This window comes from Macaca fascicularis, chromosome 18, assembly GCF_037993035.2.
Source record: "Macaca fascicularis isolate 582-1 chromosome 18, T2T-MFA8v1.1".
Taxonomy (NCBI): Eukaryota; Metazoa; Chordata; class Mammalia; order Primates; family Cercopithecidae; genus Macaca; species Macaca fascicularis.
This window is the reverse complement of record NC_088392.1, coordinates 39,508,952-39,527,722: the sequence shown is the minus strand read 5'-3', so window position 1 is coordinate 39,527,722 and position 18,771 is coordinate 39,508,952. Positions and strand designations below refer to the sequence as shown.

The 18,771-nt window shown below is 40.6% G+C and overlaps 1 protein-coding gene and 1 long non-coding RNA gene across 9 annotated transcripts in view; both read right to left on the bottom strand.

The window, feature by feature from the left end:
- Positions 1–1,050: 1,050 nt before the first annotated feature.
- Positions 1,051–8,148, bottom strand: LOC141409013 (uncharacterized). The gene is made up of 2 exons (XR_012427068.1): positions 8,040–8,148; positions 1,051–3,075 (listed from the first exon to the last, which is right to left on the bottom strand). It is a non-coding gene; the product is annotated as an uncharacterized lncRNA (long non-coding RNA).
- A 411-nt stretch (positions 8,149–8,559) lies between these two features.
- Positions 8,560–18,771, bottom strand: part of CFAP53 (cilia and flagella associated protein 53) — a 41,480-nt gene continuing 31,268 nt past the window's right edge. For 4 of the 8 annotated variants that reach the window (XR_012427067.1, XM_015439966.4, XM_074022268.1 and 1 more), the window contains 2 exons: positions 15,977–16,209; positions 8,560–9,630 (listed from right to left, as the gene is read on the bottom strand). Coding sequence is in view for 7 of the 8 variants with exons in the window: in XM_015439966.4 (XP_015295452.2) it covers positions 15,981–16,209 (229 nt within the window). In the remaining variant the exon portion in view is untranslated. Of the gene's footprint in view, positions 12,081–15,976; positions 16,210–18,771 lie in introns of all 8 variants that reach the window. The other 4 variants (XM_015439967.4, XM_074022267.1, XM_074022270.1 and 1 more) reach the window with 1 other exon arrangement.

Here is an 18,771-nt window from a genome sequence, read left to right as displayed (position 1 = left end):
TGCACTTCAAACCTGAGAGGCTTTCTAGACAGTTCCTCAGCAGATCCCCAAGTGCAATGAGACCCAGTTACCTGCAGTGATAACTGCTCTGCAGCACATTCTTGTCATGGTTCCTTCCCCACAGCCTCCCTACCTCTGCTTCCTGGATCACCAACCACATAATCTAACTGCTCCCAAGTCCTCATCTCAGGCTCTGCTTTTGGGAGAACCAAACCCAAGATGAGTTCACATCTATAAAGGGAAAGACTTGAACTAGACACCCTCTCAGGTCCCTTTCAGCTCAGGTTTAGGGAAGAAAAATGAATCCCAGAAAGCCCAACCTGAAGTCACACATATAGGGCAAGAACTTAGCCTGAAACTCTCTCGCTATATCCATTTCCCCAGAACTATATCTGCAAAGTCATTTCAAATAAAAGTCTCACATAGCAGTGCTTGGAAGCACTAAGCTAATAACCCCCAACCTGTACCCAAAACACATGTCTTAGCATTTTATAGAAAAAAAACCTGATATTTGGAGGCAGTTTAGGCTCTCAGAGCCCTTGTTCAGCTGACAGCTTCACAAGAGGCATAAATGGAATTGCATCTTTTTATTGTTCCCTGCACTAACTGCAATAAAATATGCTTTTCCAGTTATCTCAGGGGTCTTTCTAGAGAAGAAGATATTCTTTTTATTAGATGAAATTTTCATCTATATTCCGAGAGTCTGTTTGCCCTATTTATATAAGGTAATCAAAACATCAGAAGGATGGTTTATAGAAGGAAAAATATTCATCCCTGTGTGTAATTTATGAAATGTGCATGCATTGATGTATTTGATGGATCTGCACCAAATGCTATGTTAGCAAGCATAAAGGTCTGGACAGAGACCACAAAATGATGCCAATGGAGTGAAAATGCCAACAGCATTGCTAAATAGCAAGCCTTAAAGGGCATATTGATTAAGAGTACTTTGATACCAAATTAGATTTTGGTAAGAAATCATGATGGTATGTGTTGGGGTCCGTGCCGGGGGTGGTGGAGAATGAAAGAACACACAAAAGACAAAGACACACAGAGAACATGGCGGCCGCACTCAGAGCCTCCGCCTCACTTTATTTATACCCCATAAACCCCACGTCAGCAGAAAGAATGCAATGCAAAACAAACTTTCTTTTCCCAGATGTAACCTTCTACTCAGTTCCTTGTTTCTATGCTCTTCCTTATCTGCCCGCCTTCTTGGCGCCTATGGGAGTTCATTAAAAGTTCAATTGGAGATACTGTCCTTGAGCCCTATCTATTCTCAGCATACTGTTTTCAAAGGCCCCTGCATTTCCCCCTTTTTGTTTTTGTTTTGCCTCAATCCTAAAAAGGTAGCCCATATTTGTTCCTGTGTTTTCTTTTGTTTTTGGAGGCGACGGAGGGAGCATCGAATCACCAAAAGAAGTAGACCCAATCCAAGTGCCCAAAGCAATATACTTCCAGAGATTGTAGAAATCCATGTTTTCATCTGGGTCCATGGGTTAAAGGCAGCAAGGCGCTGACCCAGCTCCTGCAGGGTTACGGTTCCAGACAACACATGTAATTGTTGTCGAAATGTTTCGGAAATGTTCTGAGTGAGCTCTTGGATGTCCAAACTAATATTTTTATGGCCTACTAATAATTTTCAGATTACAGTCCAATTTTGAGAGACGTTAAAAGGCACAGGCATTACACAAAATTGAGTGGAGTTCCAATCACATTGTAATGTCATCCGAGTACTGAGTACAGTGAACTGATCTCCAAGCCATGTCAATGCTTGCTCCATGTTGTCCAATCTTTCAGCAAGTTGAGAATCAATGTTTCATTGTTGAAGCCATAACCGGTGAGATTGTTCGTGCCATTGCTGCACAAATTCAGCATTTTGTATACTTTGATGTAGAGCGAGCCCTGCTACGGCCACAGTGGAGACGATGGCGACAAGGCTCATCACCGAGGCAATTATAAGTCCAAGGGCACGGCGGGTTCGCTGGAGAGAAGTCCAAATATAAGTTTCAAGAGGTGATGCCCCCCACGGTCGCGTAAGGTTAACAGGTAGCCAAATTTCCTTACGAGCCCTGAGGATATAAATATCCCCAGTAAAGTTGTGCCACCAAGAATGACTGAGGCAAGACAAAAATGTACACGTATCTGTACAATTAACAATTCCCGTATTATTATCCCATGTCAAATTCTCCGCTAATAATAGGTAGGGCTTACGGACACAAGCAATAATATATCAGGAGGTATTTCGATATAACTGAATATGAAAGGAGTTAGTTGGGTTAGAAAGATTAAGGGACATATTCCCCACAAAAGTGCTAATGGCATCGCCTGCAGCTAACAACTGCCAAAGATGACTCTGTACTTCAGGCCTCCTTCACGCCATACCAAGGTTTCATTACTGTTAGCAGCAATACTTTCATTTACCCGGTGCCATTTCAAAGGTATATGACTAAATTTTATTTGAAAATCACCATGCACACTCCAATCAGTTATTTGCATCCCATTGTATTCTAATAAAATCCGGGGTTTAGTTCCCCGACATTGTTGCCACTCCAGCACCTCAATATTAGGAGAAACCTCTGGAATAGGACAAAAAGGTAAAGAACTAGGAATAGTTTCATTACTATATACAGTATGATTATACTGAAAGCTTCTAGTTACAATAATAACAGTATTAGCAGCCACATGACTATGATTATAGCGAACAGCCCAAGCTTCATGCGATTTTCGGAGACAATGAGGACTATTTCCCATACATATTGGAACTCCTTCCACTCCAAATTGGCATGTGCTGATTATAATTCCTGTTTCCCATTCTATGTTGTCCTTGTCCATATAGGGGGACGACATCCAAGTAATGTCATTGGTGAAAACCTTAATTTCCGCCTCCCCCCAGGCGACTCCCTGATACAAGGGCGGAAAGGGAATATAAGTCCAATATTCATACAAAGCCTCACTAAGAGAAATAAGTCCCCCGCCGAGGCACATCCAACAAAGGAAGAAATGCATGCTGAATCCAGTTTTCTTTTCAACAGGGTTTCAATCATCTTGTAGGAAACCACTCAGGTCTGCTCCCTGTAAGGACAAGAGCATAGCCCCGTCCCTGTTTTAGAACTTGCCCTTGAATATACTTACCTTCTTCATTAGGATACCAAACCTTTAAATTGTCAGCGGGGACTATCACCGAGGGAGGTGAGGAAAGATGGGTTACGACAGCGGAGTCTTGCAATTGTCTCCATTGATTCAAAAAAATTAAGGTAAAAAGAACCTTCAAAATCTGGTTTCTGGGGGGCTCATTTCCCCCTTTTTGTTTTAGTAGTTGAGTTTTTAAAGTTAAATTTGCATGCTCAATGATGGCTTGACCTTGACTGTTGCCCAGGATACTGGTGATATATTGAATATTGTATTGCTGTAAGAAAACTTATAATTTATGAGAGACATAAGCAGGGGCATTATTAGTTTTAAGTATAAGAGGAATGCCCATGATGGCGAAACAAGCTAAGAGATGTGTAATAACAGAATCAGCTTTCTCAGATGGCAACGGAGTGGCCCATTGAAAATGAGAAAAGGTATCAATGGTATGATGAACATACTTTAATTGTCCAAAAGAAGGGACATCTCGTGGATTAACCCCAGGATGGAAGGATGGAATGCTCAAAGGAGCACAGGAAGGACAAGCTCGAATAAGAGAACGAGCTTGTTTTGTTCTGCAGCATGTAGGTGGCCGATTAAAAGTGAATCAATCTGAGTATTATCATCAACTAATGGTCCAGGAAGTTGAGAATGAGAACGAAGATGAGTGATGAATAAAGGAGCTCGACGTTGGCTCAAAGTAGAAGATAACAAGGAAAAGAGTTTTTGAAGAGAAGAAGTAGCACAAAGAGGTAAAGTGGCCTGAGAAATATAAGAAGTAACATAAACGGCATATTGAGAATCACTAACAATATTACAACTAGTAGTAGGGAAATCAAGTAAGACCATGAGAATAGCAAACAGTTCTCCCTGTTGCACCGAGGGATAAGGATAAACTGTAACTCGAGATTGATGAACACTCCAATATCCAGCCTTACCATTGCTACTAGCATCGGTAAAAAAGGTAGGACCTTGAACAGGAAATACAGAAATTAGTGAGAAAGGCAACACAAAATGTTGTCTAAAAAATGAAAAGATCGGAGACTTAGGATATTGGGTAGAAAATTGTCCAACAAAGGAAGCGCAAGCAACTTGCCAAGAATCAGAAGTTGCAAGAAGATAAGTGATGTAACTATGAGTGAATTGAGAAATAATTAAGGAAGGATCTCCTCCCCAAAGTTGTTGACAACAATGTCGTCCTTTGATGATCAGTTCAGCTAAACGATCGATATAAGTAGCCAAGCGTTTAGATATTTTATTGGACAAAAAGATCCATTCTAGCGGCCGATTGGTCTGATGAATCATTCCTGTAGGAGAATGTAAAGGGAACATCGGGAAGGAGATAATGTAAATGGACCTTTTGAAGTTGCTCTTCTACAAGCTGGAATTCCTGTAAAGCCAAAGGAGTTAAATGGCGTGAGCTGTCCAAGTGACTGTCTCCTTCTAGAATAGAAAAAAGATGTTGTAACTGATATGTTGGTATTCCTAAAACAGGACGCATCCAATTAATGTCTCCTAGAAGCTTTTGAAAACCATTTAATGTTTTTAAATGATCACGTCGAATTTGAGTTTTTTGGGGTCGAATATTTTGTGTTCCTAAGGTATAACCTAAATATTGAATAGGAAAATCCAGTTGAATTTTTTCTGGAGCAATATTAAGTGAGTAAAAGGAAAGCTGAGTTTGTAATGATACAAAAGCATCTTGCTGCTTTTCTCTGGTGGGTGCAGCAAGAAGAATGTCATCCATATAATGATATAAAAGAACAGAAGGATGACGCTTTCGAACAGGATCCAAGGCCCTATGGACAAATTCTTGACACAAGGTAGGGCTGTTTAACATACCTTGAGGTAAAACTTTCCATTGATATCGAGAAAGTGGCTGAAAATTATTAAAAACAGGGACAGAGAAGATCCATACAATGATAAATTAACACAGTTGGAAACTGATTGTTTACAGGATTTAAAGTCCTATGTACGAATTTTTGACATATAGTAGGGCTATTAAGTATACCCTGGGGAAGAAGCTTCTGCTGATATTTTTGAATAGGTTGTCCATTATTATATTTAGGAATAATAAAGGCAAACTTTTTACAATCTTGAGGTTGTAATGGAATAGAGAAAAAACAATTTTTGACATCTATGACCATTAATTTTTAACTTTGTGGGATAAGGGCAGGATTAGGAAGACCAGGCTGTAAACTTTCCCTAGGTTGAATGTAAACATTTATAATTTTAAGAACAAGACAAAGACGGGAATTCATGCAGAAGTACGTGGCTTTAGATTCCTCTCGGCCATTTGTTTTTTTACTTACTCTTTTAAAGTCCTAAGTATTTCTTTAGATAATGGCCACTGTTTCACCTAAAGAGGAGTGGTCGTTTTACACTTTAATTATAAAACTTGAGGCTGGTGAACAGTGGCTATGAGTTTAAAGGATTGTAGCCCATTTTGAACATCATATTTTTGGCAGTTGAGGAAATGTGAAGAATGTTTAAAAAAGCACCAAATTGTTATGAAAGATTTTGTCCCCAAAGATTAATATTGATAGGAATAATAAAAAAAACTTGACCTTGTTGACCTTTAGGACCGGCACAGGTTAAAGGTTCTATGTCTTGATAAACCACAGAAGCAGCACCCAAGCCAGTGAGTATAACTGAAACTTGTTTTTTTTCCCATTGTATAGGCCACTAATTTAAACAAATAATAGACATATTCACCCCCATATCAATTAACCCTTTAAAAACTATTCCATTAATGTGCAATGAACATAAGGGCTTTTGATTAGAAACTAAAGTTTCCCAAAAAACAGTTTTTTCTGTGCTACCAAACCCTCCCTATTGAGAATACGTTCCCCTGCCTCTAGGCGTATAAATTGTGAGACTTGTACCATAATAAGAATTTTATTAGTAACATCATGTCCTTTTGGCAAAGGGCCACACACTCTAATAGCTAATTTATATACTCCTCTATTAGGAGACAAAGTATAAGGCTGAGTAATAGCTAAGTCAGCAGCGGCGCTCTGCTTAGTTGCCGCATAAAGCTGAGAAACTGGGGTAAGGTGTGGGATCCTTAAGGAGGACTTGAATTTATTCCTTGATGTTGTAGGCCATTGCTCACTGAGTATTGTAGTAGACTTGTATTGTATTTATTTGTCCAATGTCGACCTTTATCACAACATTTGTACACCTCTGAAGGCAGCTTTCTGCCTTGAGGGATAAAAGTGTTCAATTTTTATGACATTACTTTTTTGAAATGTCTAGGTTTACCACACTGCAAGCAAACACCTTGTTTGTTATTTCCTTTTAAGGCTTTAGACAAAGCTCCAGCAAATAATTGAGCATTATAAATAGCCCCTCCAACACTAACACAAGTTTTAATATATTTATCTAAATTGGCCCCATTGGCCTTTTAACGATTTTAACAATTTTTGACAGTCAGCATAAGCATTTTTAAAAGACAATGTTTGTAACAAAATTTTTGAAGCAAGGCCAGCACCCACAATTTTCAAGACAGCATCCTGAAGACAGGCTACAAAATCTGGATATGGTTCATTTGTGCCCTGTAAAATCTTCACAGAGGAAAGGAAATAAGAAAATCTATCTTATTTCAGGCCCTTAAAAACAAAGTCTTGATTTGAGTAAGGGCAACATCATCTAAACCAGCCTGAGCATTAAGAGTAGCATATTGGCCCGTGCCTGTGAGTTGTTCCTCAGTGGGTCCTGGGGGATCACACATAACATTTTTTCTAGCCTGTACATGTGCCTTGTCCATTTACCAGCTGTGCAATTGTAACCACTGAGAACGATCAAGAAAAGCCTTCCCCGGAGCTTGCAGTGAGCTGAGACCCGGCCACTGCACTCCAGCCTGGGCGACAGAGCGAGACTCCGTCTCAAAAAAAAAAAAAAAAAAAAAAAAAAAAAAGCCTTCCCCAAAGTCTTCCAGTCTATAGGAATCATCAAATTTTCTGATGAAAAAACATCAAGAAGACCAAGGATAAAAGGAGATTGAGATCCATAGTTAAAAATGGCAGCTTTCATTTCTTTTAAAAATTTAATTTGTAAGGGATTAAATTGGACATTATTGCCACCATTTAAAAACTGAGCATTAGGAGAAAAAGAAGCACAAATAATTGGAAACAGATCCAGCTCCTTAAATTTTTTCTATCTTTTCCTTTTCTCCCTCCCCCAATGGCGGGCAGGGCACTGAGAAAACTTTGCCAGACAAAGGTAAAGGTAAGGAAGCCAGGGGGTTGGAGGCACTGGAAAATCCTCTTTTAACAGGGCAGAAGGAAAAGAAACAGGGAAAGCTCGCAAAAGTGAATTAGAAGAATGTATCTGTAATATTTGTTGAAGCATTTCCATAATACACTGCATGTCAGAATTTCCCTTAGAAAAAGGAAGAGCTGGCTTTTTCTCTTCTCCCCCTTTTGCTACCCCCCCATCCTCTGTTACCCTGGCACAAATGGGCTCCATTTCAGATTTATTTTTTCCCAAATCCTCAGATACCTTTCCTCCTGTGGCAACATTACCACACTCTGAATCAGTCTCAAGTAACTCTAATGTCTGAGTGACAGTTACACAAGGTCCACAATTTTAGAGGCATAATATCCCCTAACTGGAGAGCTCTAAGCAGAGCTTTTACTACCTGTAACCATTCTCTCCGACTCAGCTGCACTTTAGTCTGATACTGAAACCAGTAACAATGTTGTTCAACATGGGCAAACAATCACTTCAAAGTCTTTTTCTTTCACTTCTACTCCTATAGACAGCAATAGTCCTTGAAACAGGTGTAAATATTCTGAGGCCAGAGAGATGGAATTCCCATAATGAGAGCTTAAGAAGGTTCCCCTAACAATATCCAGGCCTTACCCGCCCCTAGGGGGTTCCCCTTCTTGTTCTCCCCTACTCACCCGTGCTGACCCTGCTCGCTGTGCCACTTGTTGGGGTCCATGCCGGGGGTGGTGGAGAATGAAAGAACACACAAAAGACAAAGACACACAGAGAACATGGCGGCCGCACTCAGGGCCTCTGCCTCACTTTATTTATACCCCATAAACCCCACGTCAGCAGAAAGAATGCAATGCAAAACAAACTTTCTTTTCCCAGATGTAACCTTCTACTCAGTTCCTTGTTTCTATGCTCTTCCTTATCTGCCCGCCTTCTTAGTGCCTACGGGAGTTCATTAAAAGTTCAATTGGAGATACTGTCCTTGAGCCCTATCTATTCTCAGCATACTGTTTTCAAAGGCCCCTGCAGTATGTGATGGAAAAAGTTATTGGGGGAACCTGCACCCAATATTTCAACATAGATTCTTTCTATTTTCCATGTGTTGCCTGGCTGAGAAATAAAGAGAGACAGTATAAACAGAGGAATTTTACAGCTGGGCCACCAGGGGTGACATCACAAATCAGTAGCACCATGATGCCCACCTGAGTCTCAGACCAGCAAGTTTTTATTGAGAGTTTCAAAAGGGGAGGGGGTGTAAGAACAGAGAGTAGGTACAAACATCACATGCTTCAACGGGCAAAAAGTAGAACCGCTGATAAGGGTCCAACAAAGATCACATGCTTCTGAGGGAACAGGGCAAAGAGCAAAAGCAGAACCACTGATAAGGGTCCAACAAAGATCACAAGGCAAAGGGCAAAAGCAGAGCCACTGATAACGGTCCAACAAAGATCACAAGGCAAAGGGCAAAAGCAGAACCACTGATAAGGGTCTCTGTTCAGTGGTACATGTATTGTCTTGATAAACATCTTAAAAAACAGAAAACAGGGTTTGAGAGCAGAGAACCGGTCTGACCACAAATTTACCAGGGCTGAGTTTTCCCAACCCTAGTAAGCCTGAGGGTTCTACAGGAGATCAGGGCTAATCTCAGTCCTTATCTCAACTACACAAGACAGACATTCCCAGAGTGGCCATTTATAGACCTCCCCCAAGGAATGCATTCTTTTCCCAGGGTATTAATATTCCTTGCTAGGAAAAGAATTTAGCGATATGTTTCCTACTTGCACGTCCATTTATAGACTCTGCAAGAAGAAAAATATGGCTCTTTTTGCCTGACCCCGCAGGCAGTCAGACCTTATGCTTGTCTTCCCTTGTTCCATAAAAATCACTATTATTCTGTTCTTTTTCAAGGTGCACTGATTTCATATTGTTCAAACACACATGTTTTACAATCAATTTATACAGTTAACACAATTATCACAGTGGTCCTGAGGTGACGCACATCCTCAGCTTACGAAGATAACAGGATTAAGAGATTAAAGTAAAGACAGGCATAAGAAATTATAAAAGTATTATTTGAGAATTGATAAATGTCCATATTAAGATGAAATCTTCACAATTTATGTTCCTCTGCCATGGCTCCAGCCAGTCCCTCCATTCGGGGTCCCTGACTTGCCATAACATTTCTCCCTTTCTTTTTACATAAATGTGCCATGGCGATGAAGACTTGTTCATTCTCTAGGTTTTGAAGCAAGATTCTTTGACTGGTCCAGCACACTAAAAACAAGTTGATTAAATAGAAAAACATGATTCCAAAATTTACTACAGTGGAACCCCAACAGACTTAATCCAAGTCATCAGGTTTAGTCCAGAAAGACTTTCTGCCATCTGATCTAATGCCTCAGCTCTAGGCACAATGGATAAATGAGCTTGAGAGGCTTCAAAACTTTGTTTCTTTAATTTAGTTATGTCCAATGATAAATTATCTTCCCTAACCAGAAGATGTCCTTTGACCATTTCCCATGAATGATCAGTCTCATTGTAGGAATACAGGGCAATGCAGAAATCAGAAGTGTTGCAATCGCACTGCATTTGCATGCGATGTTTGAGACTCATTAGCCAATCTCCAAGCCAAATAATAGATTGTCTTAAATCATTAATTTGATTAGCTAATTTTTGATCAATGCCCTGTTGATAATTCCACATTTGGGTGGAATTGGCTTGCCAATCATTAACAAAATGAGTCGTTTGAATACATTGGTGTAATGCCACTCTGGCAGTGGTGGCCAGTGCAGTGACTGTAATTAGGCCCATGATCACAGCAATTAAAGTGAAAACAAATCTCCTAGATCTTTTGAGAATTCATTGTAACACATCATTAATTAAATGTACTGAGGGGTAAGATTCCCAAGGTTGGGGTAAAGTTACCAGTATCCAGATTCCTTCTTGAGCTCGAACCAACATTATACTTTTCCTGAAGTCAAAACGGGAGTTAACACAAGTATATAAATGACAATTAATACATTGGACAGTTTGATTGTTTGTCCAAATTTTGATATTTCCCACTAACAGCATGTAAGGAGGCTTAACACAACTCTGTACAGGAATAGTCAGGTTGGAGGTAAACAAAGCAGGATGTTTGAATCTAGGTTGATACTGAGGGAGAGGAGTGGTGGTGGCAATGCCCAATGTTCTCCACCATAAAGAAGCAATCCGAGGTGCCTGGGGATGCCGAAGAGGTAGAGGGGCATACCTGGGTCGAGAAGAATTATCATAATGCCAATTGGAGTCCCATAAAGGAAGAGGAAGAGGGTTCAAAGGGGATTTATCATGGGGTTCAGAATCATGGATGCAAGGGGTGGTAGTGGGGACAACAGACAGAAAAGTTTCCCCTTCCCATATTCGCAGTCCAGACATGGCAATAGCCAATTTCCAAAGTTCTGGGTGTTCTGGACTCAGAATGGGGAATATCATATGAGGCCTAAGTGGGGTAATGCCCTTCCCATTTTAAGGGAAAGAATGAGCTGAACCTCCTATGCAAAGTACGATGATGATCCTTGTCCTCCCAATAAGAAAAAAAATAAGTAGCCTCCAGGCATTTCCTTCCGCCAGAGGAGCAATTGTTTTCTAAATAGCCCTTTGGTGCCCAGTCTATTACTAAACCATATGAGTCATTTTTTAATACTACTGCATGTAAGTTAACACAATCTTCCCAAATTAAAGTTTTAGATGGGCCCTCAATATTTTTAGGACATGGTTTTCCTACAGGTTTATATTGAAAGTATGGGGTATATCCTATTACTCCCCATTTCATTTGTCTTAAAGGAGAAAGGGAGAGGCCAGAGACCAAATGTCCCCATTCCCCTGTGGCTGATCTCTCCGGAAGGTAAGCAGCCCAGACTCGAGTTTCTAGATGGATACAACCAGGTGCATGTCCGAGGCACAGAGGAGGGTATTTACAACCCATAGTAACATTAAACACAGTGCCTTCTTCTCCTGATTGAGTGGGGCAATGGTCATCTGTAGCTCCAGGCTACACACTGTCGTTAGTATAGATCTCCACAGGAGTATCCATCCAGGTGAGAGATCAAATAAGTGGAGAAAAAGGCACATAAGCCCAATAAGAATAATAATTTACCAGGGCTTTTTCCCAACCCTAGTAAGCCTGAGGGTTCTACAGGAGATCAGGGCTAATCTCAATCTTTACCTCAACTGCACAAGACAGACATTCCCAGAGTGGCCATTTATAGACCTCCCCCAAGGAATGCATTCTTTTCCCAGGGTATTAATATTAATATTCCTTGCTAGGAAAAGAATTTAGCAATATGTTTCCTACTTGCATGTCCATTTATAGATTCTCTGCAAGAAGAAAAATATGGCTCTTTTTGCCCGACCCCGCAGGCAGTCAGACCTTATGCTTGTCTTCCCTTGTTCCATAAAAATCACTATTATTCTGTTCTTTTTCAAGGTGCACTGATTTCATATTGTTCAAACACACATGTTTTACAATCAATTTGTACAGTTAACACAATTATCACAGTGGTCCTGAAATGACGCACATCCTCAGCTTACAATGATAACAGGATTAAGGGATTAAAGACAGGCATAAGAAATTATAAAAGTATTATTTGAGAATTGATAAATGTCCATATTAAGATGAAATCTTCACAATTTATGTTCCTCTGCCGTGGCTCCAGCCGGTCCCTCCATTCGGGGTCCCTGACTTCCTGTAACAAAAAGTACCAGACCAAGAGACAGGAGATTTCTTTGGGCTTCTGTTTCTTGCAAAGTCAAAGACAAAGACCAAAAAAAATTTTTTTCAGAGGCAGGGTCTTGCTCTGTCACCCAGACTGGAGTGCAATGGCACCATCAGATCTCACTACAGCCTCATCCTCCTGGGCTCAAGTGATCCTCCCATCTTAGCCTCCCAAGTAGCTGAGACTTGTTTCCAGACTATATAAAGAACTCCTCCAACTCAGTAATAAGAAGACAACCCAATTAGAAAATGGAGGAAAAGATCTGAATAAATACTTCACAGAATAAGACATATGATGGGCTAAGAAGCTCATGAAAAAATGCTCAACATCACTAGTCATTAGGAAAGTGCAAATTAAAACCACAATGAGATACCTTCCACAGTCACTAGAATTGCCATTACAAGTGCTGACAAGGATGTGGTGAAAATGGAACCTTCATACATTGCAGTGGGAACGTAATATGATGCAGTCACTTGAAACAGCCTGGGTCGGGTGTAGTGGCTCACGCCTGTAATCCCAGCACTATGGGAGGCCAAGGCAGGTGGATCACGAGGTCAGGAGATCAAGACCATCCTGGCTAACACAGTGAAACCCCATCTCTACTAAAAATACAAAAAATTAGCCGGGCGTGGTGGCAGGCACCTGTAGTCCCTACTACTTGGGAGACTGAGGCATGAGAATGTCATGAACCCAGGAGGCAGAGCTTGCAGTGAGCCCAGATTGTGCCACTGCACTCCAACCTGGGCAACAGAGCGAGATTCCATCTCAAAAAAAAAAAAAAAAAGAAAAGAAAAGAAACAGCCTGGCAACTTAAGTGAAAAACACCATAAGACCTAGCAATTCCATTTCTACATATCTAACCAAGAGAAATGAAAGTGTATGTTCACACAAAGACTGGTATGTGAATGTTCATAGCAGCCAAAACTTAGAAATAATGCGAATGTCCCTGAACTAGTGAATGGATGTGTAAAATGTGGTATATCCATACAATAGAATACTACAGAAATCAAAAGGAATAAACTACAGATGCATCCTGTATCATGATGAACCTCAAAAACATGTTAAGTGAAAGGCTAACATGAAAGAGTACATATTGAGTGATTCTATTAATATGAAATTTGAAGAAAAGACAACTGTGGAGACACAAGTTGGTCAGTGTTTGCTTGGCACAGGGTAAAGAAGTAGGGTTTTGTGTAAACATGCACAAGAAAACTTTTTGGGGGTGATGGAAGCATTCTAAAACTAAATTGTGGTGATGATTGCAAAGCTCTAAATTTACCAAGAATCACTTTATAAATCACTCACAATGGGTAGACTTTATGGTATGGAAATTATACCTCAATATAGCTTTTAAAATACTGTCTAAAAGAATAAATTTCTCTAGAATTTTTACATAAAACATTGGCCAAGCTACTAGAAATAAAGCACTGTTTTATTTAGAAAGTAATATCCTGCAGAAAGCTTCTCTGAATATCCCATGGAAATGATGTAATGAATCATGTGAATATGCAGAAGAAAGATGAGCATTTACCAAAAGGTGTTAATCGGTTTGATTTTTTTACAAAGGGTTTCAAGATCAAGTAAGTATGAGTAACAGAGGATTAAACAAAGGTAACTAGGTTTCATTACTTTAGGGTTTCCTAGAGTTTTAAAGTATTTCATTGTGTCTAATGACTCTAGGAAAAGGATGTAAATTTCAGACCTTTCCAGATTTGTTTTTCACAAAAACTGGTGTAACAGAAAACATATTTTGATATATGAAAAACACAGTGCAGTGCAGAGGTAGAATGCCAAATTGACTATTGATGAGAATCACCCAGTAACTTCTTAATTTCTTTGACTTCATTTAGCTAACATCTCCAGGTTCACAACTTGAGAGATAGGTCAAATGTTTCCCACCACAGAGGCAGTTTACTGGTTTGTTGCTTAGACCAGAAGTTTGGAGTTCTATTTTATGACTTTCTTTCAAGCCCTACACTCAACATACACATCCATCAGCACATCTTGTTGGCTCTACCTTTAAAATAGAATCTGACCTCTCTCACAGTGCCCAAGATACAACCCGTATTCGTTTTCTATTGCTGCCTAATGATATACCACAAAACTTAGTGGCTTAAACCACAACAGACATCTGTTATTTCTCAGTTTCTGTGGGTTGGGAATCAGGAACACCTTGACTGAGCAGTCTGGCTTAGATCTCTAATGAAATTGCAGTTAAGTCATCAGCCAGGGCGGTAGTCATCTGAATGCCTAACTGGTGCAGGGGCTGGAGGATCTTCCAAGGTTGCTCATGCACATGGCTGGCATGTTGTGCTGCCTTTCGGCGGAAGGCTTCAATGCCTCCCCACATGGGCCTCTTTGAAGGGCTTCTTGAGCATCCTATCCTTACTAGCATAAGTGGCTGACTGAGCTGCAGTGTCTTTTATGACCTCGTCTTGGAAGTTATACTCCGTTCTATTGGTCCTGCAGATCAGCTGTGATTCAGGGAGGTTGAACATAAATACAGGAGAAGATCATGGGGAGTCATCTTGGAGGCTGGCTACCACACTACCACCACCTCTTACCTGGATTATTGTAATCACTTAACATTATTTTTTTCTTTTTTGAGACAGAGTCTCACTCTGTCACCCATGCTGGAGTGCAGTGGCGCAATCTTGGCTCACCGCAACCTCTGTCTCCCGGGCTCAAGTGATTCTCTTGCCTCAGCCTCCCAAGTAGCTGGGATTATAGGCGCACACCACCACACCTGGCTAATTTTTGTATTTTTAGTAGAGGCAGGGTTTCATCATGTTTGTCAGGCTGGTCTCGATCTCCTGACCTCAAGTGATCCACCCGCCTTGGCCTCCCAGACTGTTGGGATTACAGGTGTGAGCCACCATGCCTGGCTGCAATCACTTAACATGCTTGTTTCTGTCTCCCTGATGTCTATTCTAGACATAGCAGCCAGCAACCCTCTTATATCATATTGTGTTGCTCCTCTCTTGAAAACCCTGTAACAGCTCCCTTTAGTGAAGCAAAAGTCAGCCTTTACCATGGTTCCAAGGCCTTACATCATCTGGCCCCAACTACCTTTCTGATTAATCTATGTTTACTGACTCTACTCCAGCACAAATATTATGCCTCAAATGCACTCAGCAGGCTTCTTCCCAAGGGACCTTGCACTGGCTTTTTCCTCTGCCTTAGATGATTACCTTGCAGATAATCCATGGCTAGTTCATTCAGACTTCTTTTCAAATATCAGACCTCTTTTCAAATATCAGCTGCTCAAAGAGGCCTTTTCTGATCATCACATATAAAATGAAACAGCACACCTGCCATTTCCAGTTTATGGCACTTAACACTTGTTGCCTGTTGAGTATGTAAGCTCAACAAGAGCAAGGGGTATATTTTGTTTTTGCTGAAGTCTCAGGATCTAGAATAGTGCCTGGCACATGGGAGGCACTCTGAAAATATATGTTTAATGACTAAATAGGTGGGTTAATGAAAGTGGCTGTTAATCCCAGTTCTGCCTGCAAAAATGCTCTCTTAACACTGAATTATGTATATGAGAGAGAAGAGAAAGGAAGGAAGAAGAAATGGGCATATGGGTAGATAGTTGTCAGCAAATGGAACTAGTCATAAGCGAGTTAAAAAAGGAGGCAAAGGGGGCAGGAAAATAACAACATGCGATGAAGTAGAGCATTTGGATTTGTAAGTCTGTGAACTCCGAAAACGGTGCAGGTTTACTCAAAGGAAGAAAATTACGTTCAATTAATTACACAAACTCAGGGAAAAAAAGAACAGTTTATCCAGGAGTTAAAAGAAGCATACAAGCATACTGTAGTTAAAAATATTAAAAGACCAAGAAAAGATACATAGATGCTCACGGAACTATGGTGGAAGCTCACTGAGGCATGCCTTGCGCATGGGATGAATGTTTTGAGGCAGCACTTGATGGGTGGACAGGACCTCCTGGATCTTGTCCAAACACATCTTGTTTGCTGCTATCCCTGCTTCAAACTCTCGGCGTTTCTCTTCCTTCTCTGCTTCTTGGGACTGCTGCTGGTAGGCGATTTGCATCTGAAGTTGCTTCCTGTACTCCTGGGCTAAACATTGGCGTCTAAAGTATTAGAAATGTCAAAGCATAAAATTATAAAACTAAGCATTTAGATTTATTTAGAGCATTACAATTAAAATATAATTTGTAAAGTCAAATTAAAATTCCCATTAAAATCAGGGTGAGTGGAGAAGAAATAGATGAAAAACTCAATAATGGGTTTCTTACACAATAATCATTAATATAATCCTAGAACAAATATTGATTTTAGAGAGGAAATGCTTCTTCCCTGCTCGCAATGTTCACTGCTATGTGGGAATAGTTCTTGGTTTGCCTCCATCCCTTCCCTCACTCTTCTCTATGGGTAAAATTGGAAAGGATAAGCAAACTGTTCAATTCAACTTTTCCCCTTTCTTTTTTTCTTTTTTTTTTTTTTTTTGAGAAGGAGTCTCACTCTGTCGCCCAGGCTGAAGTGCAGTTGCGCGATCTCAGCTCACTGCCACCTTCGCATCCCAGTTAAAGCAATTCTCTGCCTCAGCCTCCCGAGCAGCTGGGATTACAGGCACCCACCACCATGCCTGGCTAATTTTTGTATTTTTAGTAGAGATGAGGTTTCATCATTTTGGCCAGGCTGGTCTCAAACTCCTGACCTCAAGTGATCTGCCCACCTTGGCCTCCCAAAGTGCTGGGATTATAAGCGTGAGACACTGCACCCAGCCAGCTTTTCCCCTTTCATCTTAGAGGCTGCTCCGTCTGTTTTCTGCTCTGCTCTAAATCAAAGGGCCACATTCCTGCACAGGAGGCCTGCAGTGGTCTCATGCTGCTGGGGACTGGGTAAGTTAGCCTCATCTTATCATTCTGTTCAGTATTAACTAGACAATTTCTTGCATCTATAAGCCATATTTTAAATATATGACAGTTTTTTTATTTATAGTGTAATTTTTATTGTAATAAAAAACACATTATGACAGGCACGGTGGCTCATACCTGTAATCCCAGCACTTTGGGAGGCTGAGGTGGGCGGATCACCTGATTCAAGAGTTCAAGACCACCCTGACCAACCTGGAGAAACTCCGTCTCTACTAAAAATACAAAAATTAGCCAGGCACGGTGGTACATGCCTGTAATCCCAGGGACTCAGGAGGCTGAGGCAGGAGAATCGCTTGAACCCAGGAGGTGGAGGTTGCAGTGAGCCGAGATTGCGCCATTGCACTCCAGCCTGGGTAACAAGAGTGAAACTCCATCTCAAAAATAAACAAACAAAAAACAAAACAAAACAAAATTACATAGGTCATACACCTAATAATCCCAGTACCTTAGGAGGCCAAGGCAGGAGGATCACAGGAGTTTGAGACCAGCCTGGGAAACATAGGGAGACCTGATCTGTACAAAACAATAAAAAATTGGCCAGGCATGGTGGCATGTGCCTGTGGTCCCTGCTGAAGTGGGTGGATTGTCTGAGCCCAGGAGGTTGAGGTTTCAGTGAGCCGTGATCACACTACTGCACCCCAGCCTGGGCAATAGAGCAAGACCTTGTCAAAAAAACAAAAACAAAAACAAACAAACAAAAAAACCCACATAACAAATTTACATCTTAACCATTTTTAAGTGTACAGTTCAGCAGTTAAGTCTCTTCATATTGCTGTAAAAGAGATCTCCAGAACTTTTTCATCTTGCAAATCTGAAACTCCCTTCCCCTCTTTCCTCCCCACAACCCCTGGTAACCACCATTCTACTTTATGTTTCTATAAATCTGACTACTTTATATGTCTCATAAAAATAGAATCATACAGTATTTGTCTTTTTGTGACTGGCTTATTTCACTTAGCATAATGTCCTCAAGGTTCATCCGTACTATGGCATGTGACAGGATTTCCTTGCTTTTTAAGGCTGAATAATATTCCGTCATAAATATATACCATGTTTTGTTTATTCGTTTCATTAATAGACCCTTGGGTTGCTTCTACCTCTTGAATACTGTGAAAAGTGCTATGAATATTTCTGTGCAAGTATCTCTTCGAGACCCTGCTTTTAATTTTTGGACGTATACCCAGAAGTGGGATTGCTGGATTATGTAGTAGTTTTAATATTAGTTTTTTGGAGGAACCTCCATACTGTTTTCCATAATGGTTATATAATTTTACAATTTATAAGCCATATTTTTTTCTTTGTAGTTTCTTTCTTTTTTTTTTTTTTTTTAGACCGGGTCTCACTCTGTCACCCAGGCTGGAGTACACTACTGGAACAATCACACAATCATGGCTCACTGCAGCCTCAACCTCCCAGGTTCAGGTGATCCTCCCACCACAGCATCCCAGGTATCTGGGACTACAGGTGCACACAACCACACCCAGCTATTTTTTTTGTTGTTGCTGTATTTTTTTAGAGACAGAGTTACACCACGTTGCACAGGCTGGTCTTAAACTCCTGGGATCAAGATCCGCCCATCTTGGCCTCCCAAAGTGGTGGGATTACAAGTGTAAGCCACCATGCCTGGCCTCTTTGTAGTTTCAATGGCTAGAAATATAAGCCACATTTTTAATATCAGCTGTGGTATAATAAGAATTATATTTGATCTTTGTTCCCACTTCTTGGCACAGAGCTCCTACAACTCTTGTAATTTCC